The 17,948-nt window shown below is 39.7% G+C and overlaps 2 protein-coding genes across 2 annotated transcripts; one reads left to right on the top strand and one right to left on the bottom strand.

Annotated features, from left to right (window-relative positions):
• Positions 1-14: 14 nt before the first annotated feature.
• On the top strand, positions 15-1,793 carry LOC134806364 (large ribosomal subunit protein mL64). The gene is made up of 3 exons (XM_063779582.1): positions 15-401; positions 840-1,075; positions 1,538-1,793. The coding sequence occupies exons 1-3, from the start codon at positions 95-97 to the stop codon at positions 1,739-1,741; spliced, it is 747 nt and encodes a 248-aa protein (XP_063635652.1). The 5' UTR covers positions 15-94; the 3' UTR covers positions 1,742-1,793.
• A 611-nt stretch (positions 1,794-2,404) lies between these two features.
• Positions 2,405-17,650, bottom strand: LOC134806394 (protein Cep78 homolog). The gene is made up of 12 exons (XM_063779648.1): positions 17,273-17,650; positions 15,285-15,472; positions 14,771-14,947; positions 14,365-14,536; positions 14,093-14,268; positions 12,847-12,917; positions 12,645-12,737; positions 12,162-12,307; positions 11,867-12,011; positions 10,469-10,670; positions 3,964-4,074; positions 2,405-2,626 (listed from the first exon to the last, which is right to left on the bottom strand). Exons 1-12 carry the CDS (start codon positions 17,508-17,510, stop codon positions 2,462-2,464), a joined length of 1,884 nt encoding a protein of 627 aa, XP_063635718.1. The 5' UTR covers positions 17,511-17,650; the 3' UTR covers positions 2,405-2,461.
• Positions 17,651-17,948: the final 298 nt, after the last annotated feature.

Below are 17,948 nucleotides of genomic sequence, written 5' to 3'. Positions count from 1 at the left end.
GTAATGACAATAATGACAGCAAATTAACCTTAAATCTAAGGGATATTGTTGTTTAGTGTATAAAATATTGTATTTATATCTGAAACCGTACAAAATGAATTTGTGCTTAAGAACAAAATTAGCCAGGCCTAATTTCATAAGTTCCCTATTCCGTTTCTCCACAACAGCACCGGAAGTTATAGAACAGAATGAGCAAGTCCTCATCGACGATGCTGACGATGTGCAGGCTCGGGAAGCGGAGATCGAGAAGAAGAGGAACGTGTCCCGGTTGACTCAGGCGCATTACAATATAATGAACGACCGGCGGCCTTACGAAAAGCCTTACACCTCTACTCATCTCACTGTTAAGTACAACCGAAAATTGTACGGAAAATATGGTATTGCAAGTGGCGTCAATCCAAGTAAGTCCCTGATTATTTGGCAGCTTATTTTGTAACCTAACCATTATATTTGAACACAAGATTTTCTTATTTGTGTTATTTCAGACACATATATTGCACAACGGATATTATCCCAAATAACTTCAATAAATCTACAACTTTTATAAAACTCAGCCTCACTGTGCAGAGGCGCAACGCGGCCAGTGTCCTGGGAACAATGCCTCAGGCTAATTTAGGTTTAGACTTATGATCATTTGTTTGATCTGTGTTTTAATAAATTTTAAAATAAAATAAAAAACAACTTTTTATTTCAAATACAATAAAACTATGTTTTATTTCGGTAATAAAATTATAACAATATTACATTTATGCTGGCCCCCACACTAGGCATAGCCTGTCCTGTGGTGGACATAAATAAAAGACATTTTAGACATTTCATTTTATAATTTTAATTTTCAGGTATATGTTGGCCTACAAATAGAGAAATGAAAGAAAGGCAGGAATTTGAAGCTGTTGCTTTCCCATTTACCATAAAAGAGATGATGGAGACCGCAGCACAGAAAAGAAAAGAAGAGAGATTAAAAATTGAACAGAGAGAGAATGAGATAGCAGTCAAAATGGAAAAGCTGGCGCAGTGGAAGAAGGATTTGAAGAATAAGATGGCTAAGAAACTTGCAGAGGCTGAAGCGGCTAAGGTGAGTTTATGATTATGGCAGAATATTGTTTAAAATAATTGATATAGTCTCTTTATAATGAACAACCAGGGTACAGTTCCCATCAGATATATATCAGAGTGGCCAACATGCTCACAAATATCTGAACATGGCTTTACTTAACAAACTATTACATTCTGTAATTGCAATTGTTAATTTGAAATTCAATTACTTTTTGCCCAACACTGGAACATATAGGGTAATTCGCCATTCTATTCACCTTTAAACAGAATTAATTTTACTATAAGGTGGCTAGTTATTGAAGGCTGGCCAGTTATTGAAACCTTATACTCAACTGAATTCTGTTTATAGGGGAATAGAATGGCAGTTATTGGCTGGTGGCCAGTTACTGGCAAATTACCCTACATACTTTTTTAGGAAATTCCACACAGTTACACACATTATGTATGAAATTACCACTTGAGAACATTATTTGTTTTACAGGCCAAGAAAGAGCGCCTAGTAGAAGAAGTCCGAAGGCACTTCGGTTTCAAGTTGGACCCTCGCGACGAGCGCTTCCAGGAGATGCTAGCCAAGAGGGAGAAAGAACAGAAGAAGGCGGAGAGGCTCGCCAAGAAGGAGGCCAAGGAGCAGATGATGATAGCCAAGCTGCAGCAAACCAATGCTAAGATTACGGATTTTAAGTAGATCTTTTCATTGTTTTTTAGATTATTAAATTATGATATAGTTACAATTTAAATTGTTTTTGCTTGCATTTGCACTGCATGTGCTATCAAAATCGTTGCAGACTTGTCTTGGTCTAACTCTATTTTCCAATTCTTCGAATGAACTAATTGTTATTCAGGCCGTGGACGACGCACCTTTTTTGACTTTTATATTTTTACAGGCTGACAGATCGAAAATATAAACTAGGCGAGTCTTCGTTGAATACATTTGTTTAACCTCTTGTCCAAAAAACTCTTGTCTGTGTATGATAACTTGATAAGGATCCTGACAGAATTTTTAGTCACATTTTTAGGGTTCCGTAACTCAAAAGGAAAAAACTGTCACAGCCTATTTCACGGAAAAGCATAACCAAGGTTTGAATCCACGATTTTTGACCACCACACTCATATGCAAAGTTAAGGGTTACAGTGGTTACAATAAATAAAGGCGGATTCATAGTGACTTCACAAAATGTGTTCTCACTATTACATAATTGTTTTCCATCGTATTTTCTCGGAAACGTTCGTATTTGTCATCTACTTCAGTCAACCTCAGTACTTTTTGTACCGAGACTGACTGAAATAGCAAGACTTCATATGTTGATTCAACTGGTTAGTAGGTAACCGTATTCACAACAAACACAACTTGCAAAATAATAATTTATTTCTCACAAAATTTTAATTTACAAAAACACTAAAAAAATTACGAACTGTCATCCGAAGAGGAGTATAGCGCTTCGCGCGGGTTGAGCGCGGGCGGCGGGGAGGGGGGCGCGCGCTGGCCGTGGCGCGACGATGACACTAAAGTGTCCGACGAATCCGACACTAGGCTGCCGCTACTCCGCGAATTCCGCGATATCGTACTGCCCTGTGGATAACAAATAGTACATTATTGTCGAGGCTCGGAAGTCGCTACTTGCAGGCTGAGGATTCGTTTTAAACGGACGACCTTGGGAGTCCGTTTAATTGAATCCGAAGCCAGCAAGTAGCCTTCCAGCCGAGTCATATATAGTGCTTTTCTCAAAAATGGTGCAAGAAATATAAATATCATACAAATATTTTACAAAAGCAACGTTCTTACGTATATATTTTCACAGAAAAAGTAGAAACAATTGAAAAAATTAGCTTTGCCGCCTTTTTATTTTTTTAATAAAAAAGTAGAAGTGTATGTTTCTGCCGAAAATACGCCAACCTATTTGAGACAGCTAAATGGTCGCGGTACTAATCATCTGTTTGGCTGTTTAATGGGCCTGTGCCTTCATTTGATATGGCCATTTCAACTTTTAAAAATTTTGGAACTCGACAAATAATGGAATTTGTATGCAACATTGCAGTCCCAAAATCAAGACTGCAATGTTTTTAACTTTTTAATTTTTGACTGACCATAAACTGCGCGCTTCGCGACCTATTTTTTAAACGGCAAAGTCGACTTTGCCGTCTATTTTTGAGAAACTGCTTTTCTCAAAAATGGTGCAAGAAATATAAATATAATAAAAATATTTTACAAAAGCAACGTTCTTACGTATATATTTTCACAGAAAAAAGTAGAAACAATTGAAAAAATTAGCTTTGCCGCCTTTTTATTTTTTTTAATTAAAAAGTAGAAGTGTATTTTTCTGCCGAAAATACGCCAAGCTATTTGAGACAGCTAAATAGTCGCGGTACCAACATTATAATTATAAGTACTAATCGTCTGTTTGGCTGTTTAATGGGCCTGTGCCTTCATTTGATATGGCCATTTCAACTTTAAAAAGTTTGGAACACGACAAATAATGGAATTTGTATGCAACATTGCAGTCCCAAAATCGAGACTGCAATGTTTTTAACTTTTTAATTTTTGACTGACCATAAACTACGCGCTTCGCGACCAACTTTTTAAACGGCAAAGTCGACTTTGCCGTCCATTTTTGAGAAAAATAGATATAATTATTGTGTTACCGTTAAATCATTTATATAATGCGCGCCGACAACCCATGCCCACGCCCGCAAAATGTACCTAATATTTTTTAACAGCCATTGTTTGACTGTTTATCCCTATGAATATTATATCAAGTAGGTAATATATTATTCTGATTCCCTCCACGGAAGCGCAATTGTCGTTCACCGAGGATACATGATGAACTTTATGAGGAATCTCACAAAAATAATTGACCAAACCTGTACCTAGCTCGTGGACCATAGAAATTAATGAACTGTGCGACTTACTTTTTTACTCTTGATAGAGGAATTCATTTCTTGCAGTACGTCTAAATACTGTTGTTCTTCGTTGTGAATATTCTTCGTGTCTCCCATTTGTTTTTCGATCATCTCCGGCTTCTAAAACAAGTTTACGCTAATAAGTTTAGCTATCAATAGAGGTCCACGGTTGTTACACTTATGTAGATGCGCACGTCGCTCCATATATAGCGATGTCCCGCGCGCACACTGGAGCAGCGTGCAAATCCGCATCCAATATGAAGACCGCCTACATTGCCGGTTTGCCGGTGTACCCATGCGGTAGGAAGAAATTGTGCTCTCAAAACAAGAGATCTAAAAACCGGTAACTCGGTACGCAGATACGGATATCCAGATATCCACTCCTTAAACCATTTTCATTGATCTTAAATTTAGTTTAACTTGATGTGCTTAGACCAGATCGTAGCATTCAAATGATTTTATTTTAAAAACTTAATTAATTAGGTAACTAAACTGAGCAGTCAAATGCTTCAAACGTAACGTCATATTTCGTCTAAACGTCGCAAAAACAAAAGTGTGACACCACAACAAGCCGGTTTTTCTTCTATTTACGCACGCACGCATTCACAAATCGAGAGTCGATCAGTCATTGGCTCAAGCACGGTAAATACACACTTATGTTAACAGTCGGAGCGTGTGAAATCGGCGTGTCAGGATGTTCTTTCATGAGTCCCTTTTTAGGGTTCCGTACCTAAAGGGTAAAACGGGACCCTATTACTAAGACTTCGCTGTCCGTCCGTCCGTCCGTCCGTCCGTCTGTCACCACCCATACAACCATTTCCAGTCGCCGTTACGACGCGGTGTTGACACATCTTGTGTCGACACCGTCTGTTTCGGTCACAATTCCAGTCGCAGAGTCGTCGCCGTGTCGACACAGTTACCAGAAATGGGGAAGGGTCGACACATGACACAAAGTGACATAAAGTGTGGTCGCCGTGTGCACACATTGTTTCGGGTTTGCGACTACTTTATGCCAAAATCATTCGTTCATTCGTTCATTTTGTTCCTGTCAAATGGAAACTGTCAGATGGAAAAATACTTAAATAAAAATAAGTGACATTAATACGCCATCTCTAAAACGGATTACTAGACGTAATTATATATTGTTTGCATTTATATTACAATATGACTTAAATTATTATGGGGAATTAAACTGCTCGAGTGATTTGATAAACTAAGTGTAATATAATCAACGCGCCGCCACATTGTTTTAGTTTAGCCGGAAATGAAATTGTTTACTTCTCAGTGCCTGTGTTCATAACTATATTATTTGAAGCATTTTTAGTACTTCGATGCGTATACTATACTTAAATAACGGAAATAACGCTTTACATACTACGAAACTTGTTAATTATGATGTATAAATATGGTTTAAGGCTGAGAAATATTGCAGTCACAAAGTAGTTGCAATGTTTCGACTTTGTGTCGACTCTGTGTTGACACATGACACGCGCTGTCAAAAGTAATAACAAAGTTACTGGTATGTTACTGGATTTGCAAAATGGCTCCTTGTGTTGATTTGTTTTCAGATATTCTCAAAGTGTAAAAATGCCGTGGTCAGAGATGGGCATTAATCGATTAACTGTTTATTCGACTAATTAATGGAATAAAAAAAGTTAATTCTCAAATTTTAATCGCGATTAGTTTAGTCGACCTAACATAGATTGAAATTGAATTAATCTGAATAAATTATCGATTAAATCTCGATTGAAAGTTGACAGGGGGCCATTTTTGTACGTAAAAATAATAGAAATGTCTTGCATGCAGATGGTAGCAAAACACTTTGTCATAAAAGTCGAGATGGGTGTCGATATATAGGTTTTAGGGAGTGCCGATTTCGAAAATAATGACCATTTTGGAATCCGAAATGGCGGCCATGCACTGTGTCATAAAAGTCGTCATGGATGTCGTTTTATACGTTTTAGGGGGCCACAATTTTGAAAATGATGACCATTTTGGAATCCAAAATGGCGGCCATGCACTATGCCATAAAAGTCGTCATGGGTGTCGTTTTATAGGTTTTAGGGGGCGCAGATTTCGAAAATGATAACCATTTTGGATTCCAAGATGGCGGCCATGCACTATGTCATAAAAGTCGTCATGGATGTCGTTTTATAGGTTTTAGGGGGCCCCGATTTAGAAAATGATGACCATTTTGAAATCCAAAATGGCGGCCATGCACTATGTCATAAAAGTCGTCATGGGTGTCGTTTTATAGGTTTTGGGGGGCGCAGATTTCGAAAATGATAACCATTTTGGATTCCAAAATGGCGGCCATGCACTATGTCATAAAAGTCGTCATGGGTGTCGTTTTATAGGTTTTAGGGGGCGCAGATTTCGAAAATGATGACCATTTTGGATTCCAAGATGGCGGCCATGCACTATATCATAAAAGTCGTCATGTATGTCGTTTTATAGGTTTTAGGGGGCCCCGCTTTCGAAAATGATGACCATTTTGGAATCCAAAATGGCGGCCATGCACTATGTCATAAAAGTCGTCATGGGTGTCGTTTTATAGGTTTTGGGGGGCGCAGATTTCGAAAATGATAACATTTTCAATTTAAAAATGGCGGCAATGCACTATGTCATAAAAGTCGTCATGGATATCGTTTTATAGGTTTTAGGGGGCGCAGATTTCGAAAATAATAACCATTTTGAAATCCAAAATGGCGGCCATGCACTATGTCATAAAAGTCGTCATGGGTGTCGTTTTATAGGTTTTGGGGGGCGCAGATTTCGAAAATGATAACCATTTTGGATTCCAAAATAGCGGCCATGCACTATGTCATAAAAGTCGTCATGGGTGTCGTTTTATAGGTTTTAGGGGGCGCAGATTTCGAAAATGATGACAATTTTGGATTCCAAGATGGCGGCCATGCACTATATCATAAAAGTCGTCATGTATGTCGTTTTATAGGTTTTAGGGGGCCCCGCTTTCGAAAATGATGACCATTTTGGAATCCAAAATGGCGGCCATGCACTATGTCATAAAAGTCGTCATGGGTGTCGTTTTATAGGTTTTGGGGGGCGCAGATTTCGAAAATGATAACATTTTCAATTTAAAAATGGCGGCAATGCACTATGTCATAAAAGTCGTCATGGATATCGTTTTATAGGTTTTAGGGGGCGCAGATTTCGAAAATGATGACTATTTTGGATTCCAAGATGGCGGCCATGCACTATGTCATAAAAGTCGTCATGGGTGTCGTTTTATAGGTTTTGGGGGGCGCAGATTTCGAAAATGATAACCATTTTGGATTCCAAAATAGCGGCCATGCACTATGTCATAAAAGTCGTCATGGGTGTCGTTTTATAGGTTTTAGGGGGCGCAGATTTCGAAAATGATGACAATTTTGGATTCCAAGATGGCGGCCATGCACTATATCATAAAAGTCGTCATGTATGTCGTTTTATAGGTTTTAGGGGGCCCCGCTTTCGAAAATGATGACCATTTTGGAATCCAAAATGGCGGCCATGCACTATGTCATAAAAGTCGTCATGGGTGTCGTTTTATAGGTTTTGGGGGGCGCAGATTTCGAAAATGATAACATTTTCAATTTAAAAATGGCGGCAATGCACTATGTCATAAAAGTCGTCATGGATATCGTTTTATAGGTTTTAGGGGGCGCAGATTTCGAAAATGATGACTATTTTGGATTCCAAGATGGCGGCCATGCACTATGTCATAAAAGTCGTCATGGATGTCATTTTATAGGTTTTAGGGGGCGCAGATTTCGAAAATGATGACTATTTTGGATTCCACTTTTATGACAAAATACGTAGCCGCCATCTTGGATTATAAAATGATCATCGTTTTCGAATTCTGCACTCCCTAAAACCTATAAATCGACATCCGTGACGACGCAAGTTATCTTTATTTTCAGATCTAACAAATTGCTACAGAATACAAATGACAAAAAAGAAGCGAGGAGGTAATGAAACAAGCAAAAATACAGATGATTCCTCGACGCAATTGGGTGATTCTTAAATTGTGTCCAGATTTTTTTTGTCATAAAAGTTTATATTTTTCACATATTACTCTCACAAGTTCCGTGACATTTCGACCTTGTAATTTTTTAAGTAAATGTTTTTGTTTATCTATGAGGATCTCACTAGAATAGTATAATCAAGGTATGTTTATATTTGATGAATGAAATAGTAACGCAAAAAAAATATATATTTTTGTCTTATATTCCTGCCGAAGATTTTTATTTTACCTTTTCCTTCTACACAAGTTTGGCCAAGAAATAAGAATTTAGGGCTCTCAATTTTATTTTGACTTCTACAACAGTAAAGCTACGAGGCCATGTTTGGTATCGTTTTCGTATAAATTCGCAGTACCAAATTTAGTTAAGGTATCACATTGACACCATTCCGAAGTAAAAACATATAAACTTATTAAAATACTTTCTTTTAAACTCCTCTTCACGCTTAAACTGCTGAACAGTTTTAATTTAAATTTGGTACACATATATTTTGAGTCCCGAGACAGGATATAATAAGTTATCTCAAAAATCATCCTTTAAAGGTGTGAAATGAGGTGTAGGGGGGAATTCAGAATTGACTTCTTGAAGTTAATACTGTTTAAGTTTAGGTTTGAAGTCATGTTTTTTCATCATTTTTAACTAAATCAAAGATGTAGAGATGTTATTGATTTCCCGTACAAATTTCCACGCCACTTTTCACACCTTCAAAAGATGATTTTGGTTATAAGATCTATCCTATGTCCTGTTCCGGGACGCAAACTATTTCTATACCAAATTTCAACGAAATCGGTTCAGCGGTTAAGCGTCAAGAAGAGTTTCAAAAAAACCGGCCAAGTGCGAGTCGGACTCGCGTATTAAGGGTTCCGTACATTAAGTCCGACTCGCGCTTGACTGCACATTTCTAATAGGTTTTCCTGTCATCTATAGGTAAAGAACTATTTTGTGTATTCAGACGGACATACATACAGACGCACGAGTGATCCTATAAGGGTTCCGTTTTTTCCTTTTGAGGTACGGAACCCTAAAAAGATTTATTTTTATTTTGTGGAATGGTGTCAATGTGATATCTTAAATGGATTCAGCACCCCAGATTTATACGAAAACGATACCAAACACGGCCTAGCACCTTCACTGATATAGATATATCAAGATAAAATTGAGACCCCTAAATAAACTTTCAAGAGCGGATATCTCAAAAACTATTCAACATATCGAAAAAATTGACTGAATAAACTTGTAACAAATTAAATTAACTTTCATTTTGTATAAGTGGCCATGTCGCTGAGATGCATAGTTTCCGAGATATAATCGAAAAACGGGAAAATGGGACCTTCAAAGCCCCCTCTCTCCCCCCCCGCTCAAGGGCTACGGCCGGGGACTTTTGATATGTTCACCTCCTAACTTGTCAAACCGAGTTACGGAGTCAAAAATTGTGTTCCGAGCATTTCCCTCTACAACTTTTGGAGCATTCGTTGCCTGACCTAAGTAGCTTATTGAATTTCTTTAAAAACTTTTCTGTAAAAGGTTGACGGGTGTTGGGTGTTTATATGGTTTCGGTCGATTATTATCATTTGCATTGCCCATGATGACTTACTAGAATTACGAGCACACGAGACACTAATAGTAGTTTGACAAACCTTGGTTTTCAAGAGGTATTTTATATTGACATTTGCTGTCACAAATTTGCTGTCAGATTTAGTCGCAAACCGCACGCAAAGTGCACACAAATGTGTCGACACCTTGTTACGGAAAAGTGTAGACACGGCGACGACACTTTGTTTCGAAACAATTCTAGACACATTGTGTGGACTCTGTTACGACACATCTGACATTTAGTTACCACTTTGTGATTCTGCGACTGGAATGGTTATATGGGCAGGCTGTATCTCACGAACCGTGATAGCTAGACACTTGAAATTTTCACAGATGATGTATTTCTGTTGCAGCTATAACAACAAATACTAAAAACAGAATAAAATAAAGATTTAAATGGGGCTCCCATACAACAAACGTGATTTTTGACCAAAGTTAAGCAACGTCGGGAGTGGTCAGTACTTGGATGGGTGACCGTTTTTTTTTTGCTTTTTTTTCGTTTTTTTTTTTGCATTATGGTACGGAACCCTTCGTGCGCGAGTCCGACTCGCACTTGCCCGGTTTTTAACCCTTTACCATGCTTAGGGATGTGTTCTATTTGCGATGAGTTAGCCCTCATTCACACGGGCGCTTTTACAACGCATGTTAAAAAAGCGTTGGAATGACACAAATAGACACAAGTGTATTTATTCACACGACGGCGGTGGCGCTTTTAATCATGCGTTGTTGGATTTTCGACTTTAAGCCTTGGTCGTTGAATCGAATTTAGAGTGCGGACAGATTCAAGCGCTTTTTTAACGCGCGTTGTAAAAGCGACCGTGTGAATGAGGGCTAAGACTGACATTCGATTGTCATTTTTGAAATGTCAGCCTGGTAAACCTGTAGCCGTTACTAACCGTTACCATCTGCATGGTCTCCCGTATGTGCTGTATGTGCCCGAGCAGATGCGCCGACTTGGTGATCTTCTCCACCTTCACCAGCTCGGTCATCTTCACGTGCGTGCTCTGCGCCTTCTTCGGGACGATGCTGGCCCTGGCTGCCTCCTCGTCAGATTCCGGTATTTCGGCGATTCGCTCCTTCCGCTCGTGTTCACAGTCGCTGATGGGGGGTGAAAGGTTTTAGAGCGGGTTATCCGCAGATGGTCTAGAACGCAAAATGACTAGTGTGTTGTTTTGCCTAAATCGCAATTAGTCTACATCGCAAACGGTCTAGAACGCAAAATGCCCACATTATTTTTTCCGTTTTATCTCAACTTTATAGCGATGTCGACGGAGCCCCGCGGAAGCTATTCTGTGCTGTTTGGCCTTCGGCCATTTGAAGATACCTAACGAACCTAACCTACCTATGTAAAATGTGGTGATATAAAAAGTGGGCATTTTGCGTTCTAGACCGTTTGCGATGTAGACTAATTGCGATTTAGGCAAAACAACACACTAGTCATTTTGCGTTCTAGACCATCTGCGGATAACCCTTAGAGCAGTTTTAGTATGTACCTAAATGTAAGCCTAAACTAACATGTAGAGGTATAGGTATATTACTCATACCTCTACATGTTAGTTTAGGCTTACAATTAGACTGTGAAGCTCTTGCTTCCTCCTCGTACAAACAGCAACACTCTTAACTGTTCATCGGTGGACGTTATGCCTTTTGTATGATAAGGTTTACCGATGGACAGTTAACAGTGCGGGCGAAGGTACACAGCAATGAGGAAGCTTCCAGGGCTGCCAGATTCGTAAAAATTGATATATATTTCGTATAATCGGACTGATTAATTGTATCTATTATGTATATTCGGTATAGGTTAGACCAAATAACCATACGGCAAAAGACGTATGGTTATTTGGTCTTTATATTTCACGATGCGATTAACAGAGGTTTATCTTGTATATATTTGTCCTATTACATATTTCACGCCACTGCATTGTATATAGACCCAAAATCTGTTGTGGTAGAACTAGCGAGCACTAGCTGTAGGATAAGCACAGCCAGCAAGTGGTACCTACAGTCGTCCTCAGATATGAGAGCTCGTAATAGTGTTCAGAACGAAGTATCTGAACGAAGCTTCTATTATCAATACGGTGGTAACCCTTAGGTATATTTGGCCGCCAATGATGAATAGAATAGATGCGCATGGCACGGCACGGCGCAAGCCCGATATCAACGTTCATTCCGATTATAGGTTGACGCGCCGCATCGATGCGATTAGCCGTGGCGTTGAAAGACAGTTAAAATACACGATAAATTTTTTTTTCAACGAGTTACCACACGTAGAACACCGATATAGTAGGACTCACCCCGCGCACTGGTTGTTCTTGATGAAAGCGTAAATGTCCCGGAAGGCCTGCTGGATGTAAGACAGCGTGCTCTGGTCGATCGGAACGGAACACGACGAGCCAGAGCTGCCTGACCGCGAGGTTGCCTCCAGGGACGGCTCTGACCCTGGAACAACGGAATATAAATATATATATATTTCTATATAAGTATGTATATCGTCGCCTATTAGCATCCATCCATAATACAAGCTTTACTTAGCTGCAATTGCCTTGGGAAATAGGGTAAAAGAGGGCATTGATATTGATGTGTCAGTACCGAAGGATTCCGCGTCCCGCCACCGGCGCAGCTGTTGCTGCTGTAACTGTTTCATCTGCTCGACGAGCTGCGAGTTCAGCTCCTCCAGCTGTTGCCGGTGTGACACCTCCTCTTGGAGCTGTTGCTCTAGTATGTCCGTGTAGTCTCTGTGAGAATAATACAGGTCTTAGGAATACCTACATAATACATACATGATACAATACAATATAATACTCTTTATGGGTCACACATAAATTAGAATGATCACATGAGAATGATACCCAATGAGAATGATGTAAGAAGAGTGCGTGTTCAGATATTGTGAACACCTTGGCCGCTCCGATATATTTTATTTATTTATTTAGAAATTTAATTCAGGCAACAAGGCCCATATTACAAATACCTTACAGACTAACATACATATGTATTTTATAAACTTAAAACTAAACACTATATATCTGATATATCTGATGGCGACTGTACTTAGGTATATCAACTGCTTACTTTTCCCTCTTGTTGGTAGTAGTTTTGTTGCTGGTGTGTTTCATTGGTGCACTCTTCTGGTTCAGCCCCATCCGGTCTTTGCTGACTCCATTTCTAGTAAAAAAAAAACGTTTTATTTTAAATACCTATCATAGGTTTTATTTGAGTTCACGACTAGGTATTACTTTTCTACCCTTATTTGTAGGTATATTCAGCAAATTACCTGGAGGCGATTGGTTTGGTCACCCTGAAGCCATCGCCAGAACACATGCTGACACTGCTCAGCCACGTATACTGAAAGATAAGTTAGAAGAAAAGATTTGGGTGACCGATTACCATAGCTGGGCATTAACTCGTTAATCCGTTAATCGTTAATTAACGAAGTTAAGTTTTCGAGTAACGGATTAACTTTTAAGTTAACTTTAAAAACCTGTAACGGACTTGTTAACTTCCGTTAACTTTTCTTAAGTCCGTTAATCGTTAATACTTAAGTACCTACTCACACAAAGGCCCCGCGCTGCCTCAAATATAAGACTAGTATACCTTCGAGTGCTGCTGTGGAACGCCTGTTTTCGGTGGGAAAAGATATTTTTTCTCCAATACGGGCGTCGCTATCAGACGACAATTTTAATATGCTCATGTTCATGAAGGGGAACATGCATTTATGGCAGATGCTAGCGAATGATATTTTTATTGGCTATGCTATTATTAATTAGTAATGATTACCACGTTAATTAGTAGATTAGTCTTTAATAAAAATCAAAATTTATGATTACTTCTCCTAGTTTTATTTCTTATTGTGTATATTTACGATTTCGAGTTAACGATTAACGATTAACTTTAACTTCCGTTAAAACTTTTGAAAAGTAACGTTTTAACGTTTAACGAAGTTAACTTTTTATTTAACGGATTAACGATTAACGAAGTTAACTTTTTGATTAACTCTGCCGATTACATAGGCCGAGATTATGACAATATGATGACACAGATTCAGAGAATAATACAAGAGCGATAGGACAACAGAAAATTAAATTTCGATGTTGGCAGTAGTGTTGGTTAGGACTCGAGTGCTTTTAAGTCCTCTGCTTCAAGACTCGACTCAGTTTTTCAAACTCTTATAATTAAGTTTAAACTCGATTTATTTTCAACTGACCCGAGCCTTGTAGAGACTATAGAATCCTTTTTAGAGAACTCTTGATTTTTTTGTACAAACAATTTCGAAATGCATTGTCTTTGTGTAAAAATTGTGGATTACTAGCTTACACAAATCAGACAATAACGCTAAATTTCTTTACTGTTATTTAGGAAAAGACTCAACATAGGACTCGACTCGGGACTTAAAAGACTCAGAAGTTTTTTTAACGCCGAGTCTCGTAAAAACGAGCCGTGTTCTTCAAATTCAGACTCAAAGGACTCGAGTTCCTACCAACACTAGTTAGCAGTGGGAGTGCCTAACAAATGTAACTGACCTGTTCCCCAACCCCAGTCTCATTTTTCCTGAGTGCAGCCCGCACTTTCGCCAGCGACTCGTTGCAAATGGAGTTGTGGCGGAGATCCAGCACCACCAAGGTCGTGTTGGACTGGAGCGCGAACAGCGCCGCCGTGGCCGTCGACTCTGACGCCTCGCAATTCTGGAGGTCCACGGCTGAAATGGAAGATATTTAGGTCTACTGGAACTTTTATCGGTGGGCGGATAGCGAAGAAACAGATCTACAACTTGTGCCGGTCTTACGAAACATACCTTTGATCCACAAGTCGTCGGCTAGCACAGAGAGCAGCGCGGAGGCGCCGGCGTCGCCGAGCGGGTTGCCGCACAGCGAGATGCGCCGGAGCCCCGCCATCGCGTCCAGCTCCGGAAGCCTGTAGCGGAGCGTGCGCACCCAGTTCTCGCTGTAGCGATTGATCTTTTGGTACTGTGGCCAAACAGTTCAGGTTAATCTTTTAGCCGCTATTCGTCAACCATGACTTTGTTGCAAGAACGCGGAATTCAGATACTAGTTTACTTATCAAATGATTTTGCTCTAATTATGTCTTGATTGAAATGAAATTGTTGGTTTAAAAAAGGGAAAAGGCCTGTTTAAATTTTTAGAAGCTAGCGGAAGCTGTCGAGGACCAGACAATGTCTAGCTACAACGCCTATAACTCACCTTGATTAAGTCGGCGATGTAGGACGCCCCAAGCGGCGACAACTCACAGCCGGACAAGTCGAGAGTCAGGATGTTGGGAAGACATCGCACCGCCTTGCAGATGGCCAGGCATCCCGCGTCGCCGATCAGGCAGCGTGGCAGCGCCAGGTGGCTCAGGGAGCTGTTGCTCAGAAGAACCTAGAGGCGAGACTTCAGGATAAAATATAATAATAATGAGACATGTGTCGTAGATAGGTTGGTTCTTGCTTTTCCTTAATTTTTACAGTGGTGAATTACATATAGATATATACGCACATTAGATTAGATTAGATCGGAAAACCCCATCATGCAAGGCGTACATATTTATAAGGTGTGGAAATATCGTTAATATTAAATTCTGTCGTTTAAAAAACTATTAGAATGATTGGTGTCTTGCTATATATTTAAAGTAAATAGATAGGCGAATCACGTACAAAGATCTATAGCCTACTTATAAAATATCAAAAATTTAAAAATCGTTTTCATCCTTTCGTACGTCACTTAGCGGATTCAAGTAAGGTATCCTCAAGGGTACTCCCTCCAGGGTCAAGGTGTTCAGAAGCGTGGTGTCGGCTAGGAGCTGCGCTACTGCTTCCACCAAGTTGGACAGCATAAACTTGGTGAGGATCACTGCCCGCTTGTTCACGGTCTTCGCGAGACGCTCGCAGTCTATTTGCTCTAGAACTGAGAAATTAAGGGTAGAATGTCAAACCAATGTCGAGCACTAAAACTCTCCTGAAGCGGATTTTAGCCATATTATGCGCTGTGACTCCAAAAGCATAATTCTTGGCCAAGTAGGATACTTGAGGTACTTCCTACTTGTATCTTAGCCTCCTGAGTCCCCCTTGTCATTATTGCAGTTTTGAATTTGGAATCTTCTTCTATTCCATTTTAATTCAAAATTCGATTTGGATCCTTTATAATGGCCTCGGGGACTCAGGAGGTAAGGCTTATCAGAGAAAATATTGTCACTATACGTGGTTCGACACTGTGGGTTATTTGATTATTTGTATAAACAGCAACACCCCGTGGTGGACCTTATTACAAAGCGCATAAGGTCCACCGATGTACAGTTAACGGTGTGGGCAATGGTACAGTCACCCGCAATAATATGTTACACAACGAAGGCCGCAAAAACATCTGACACGATCGTATTTGTAGAGCCATAAGAGCGTGTCACATATTTTTGCGTCCTTCGAAGAGTAACATATTATTGCAGGTGACTGTACCTACAATACACTTTCTGCATTTTTTTTTTTGCTAAGAGGGGCATGTAAATAACGTAGTGTGTAATTATTACTCGCTTCATTCCTACGTTGTGATTTGCACGTCTTTTTTAGGGTTCCGTACCCAAAGGGTAAACACGGGACCCTATTACTAAGACTCCGCTGTCCGTCCGTCCGTCCGTCTGTCACCAGGCTGTATCTCATGAACCGTGATAGCTAGGCAGTTGAAATTTTCACAGATGATGTATTTCTGTTGCCGCTATAACAACAAATACTAAAAAGTACGGAACCCTCGGTGGGCGAGTCCGACTCGCACTTGTCCGGTTTTTTATGATATAAGAGGCAAAAGAGCAGACGGTCGCCTGATGGTAAGCGATTACCGTTGCCCATGGAGGCCATGTACACCCGCCACACCATAGGGGTTGTAACTTTGTAAGTGCGTTGCCGGCACTTAAGATGGGAGTTAGTGTACGCTCTATTCTTGCAGGTCTGAAAGCTGTATCGGTCCGGTAATACCACAGACGACAGTTCATTCCAGTTTAACTCTCTTGACAGCTCTCTTATTGACTTATCCCTTTCAGGGTTTGACCCCATTTGACCTTCCAATTTCTCACGATGTTTTTCTTCAGGTACCTATTCCTACTACCCATAGGTACTACTAAATATTAAATTATATTACGTGCATAAGTTCCCTTGAAACGAATGGTGAACAAAAAACTAATAGGGTAATTCGTTAATAGGGAATATTAGGCAAAGCTCTGCGTGGGTGGCACCTTTGTGGCACATACAGTAAACAAACCACATTGACACATCACACGTCACGTCAATCACATGGCCTACCGCGAAACAAGAAAATCGAAATTTCGTTATCTAATCTCTCTATCACTCTTGCATATTCGAGCGATAAAGAGGCAGATAACTAAATTTCGATTTTCGCGTTTACCGGTAGGCCCTTGTTAACAAACCGCCTTGATGCATCAATGTCATATTTTATTGTCTGTGAAAACTTGTCAAAAAACAGTTTAAGGCTCAGTATGTATAAGTTAGTCTATGAATTTACTGAGTAGTGGTGCACTCTGGCGGCAGAACATTGCAGTAATATCCCCTATTACGGCTAGTTATTAAAGGACCGCCAGTTATTGCAACCTTATGAATTCTGTTTATAGGCGAATAGAATTCATTTTTAGTATAAGGTGGCCAGTTATTAACCGGTGGTAATTGACGATATATACCCTACATCAGCAAAATAAAAACTCACCAGTTTTGACTTGCTGCCTGCATCGTATAGCCAGTGAGTGTAAACTCAGATCGCAGCTCAGGGCGTTCAATATGGGCGGCCACTCCGGATATTTGATCCTGTCCACGCAGAAATCCAGTAGCTTTCCATTGGCCGAAGGGATCAAGGTATTTAGAGGAGTCAAGTTTTGTAACTTGCAACATTTCACATAGGACTGGTGGAAGATTCGGCTGTTCTTAGCATCGCTCTTGCCGACCATCTCACAAAAACAATTACAATAAAAAAAGCGCGTACGAAAATTGTCGCTTTAATGCCTTTAATGAATTGATGATTTTAAGTTAATTCGATTTGTTAAATATTACTCAAAAAACTCCCATGTCAAGATTGTCAAGGCAACGTACCTACCTAGTGTTATATTCTCTTTGGTCAAAACTGTTCAAACTTGGAATGTGACAGGTCTACTTAATCGTCTGTACACTTTATGTAAAAAGGTCCAGTAACAAAATAGGTTATGTACAGCAGCAAAAATGCATGGACCCAGTATGAATGGAATTCATTCGTAAAATAATAATAATGAAACGTTTATTTCAGGCCCAAAGCCCATAAAATTGTTACAGAAATAATATTTAGAGTCTGTGCGGAAAGAGAAGAGTCGTGAAATGTAAGTAGGTATGGCGTCAAATACATTCTACAACCC

The sequence above is a fragment of the Cydia splendana genome, chromosome 3 (assembly GCF_910591565.1).
Source record: "Cydia splendana chromosome 3, ilCydSple1.2, whole genome shotgun sequence".
Lineage (NCBI taxonomy): Eukaryota > Metazoa > Arthropoda > Insecta > Lepidoptera > Tortricidae > Cydia > Cydia splendana.
The sequence above is the reverse complement of the archived record's forward strand: the minus strand, read 5'-3'. Positions and strand labels throughout refer to the sequence as shown.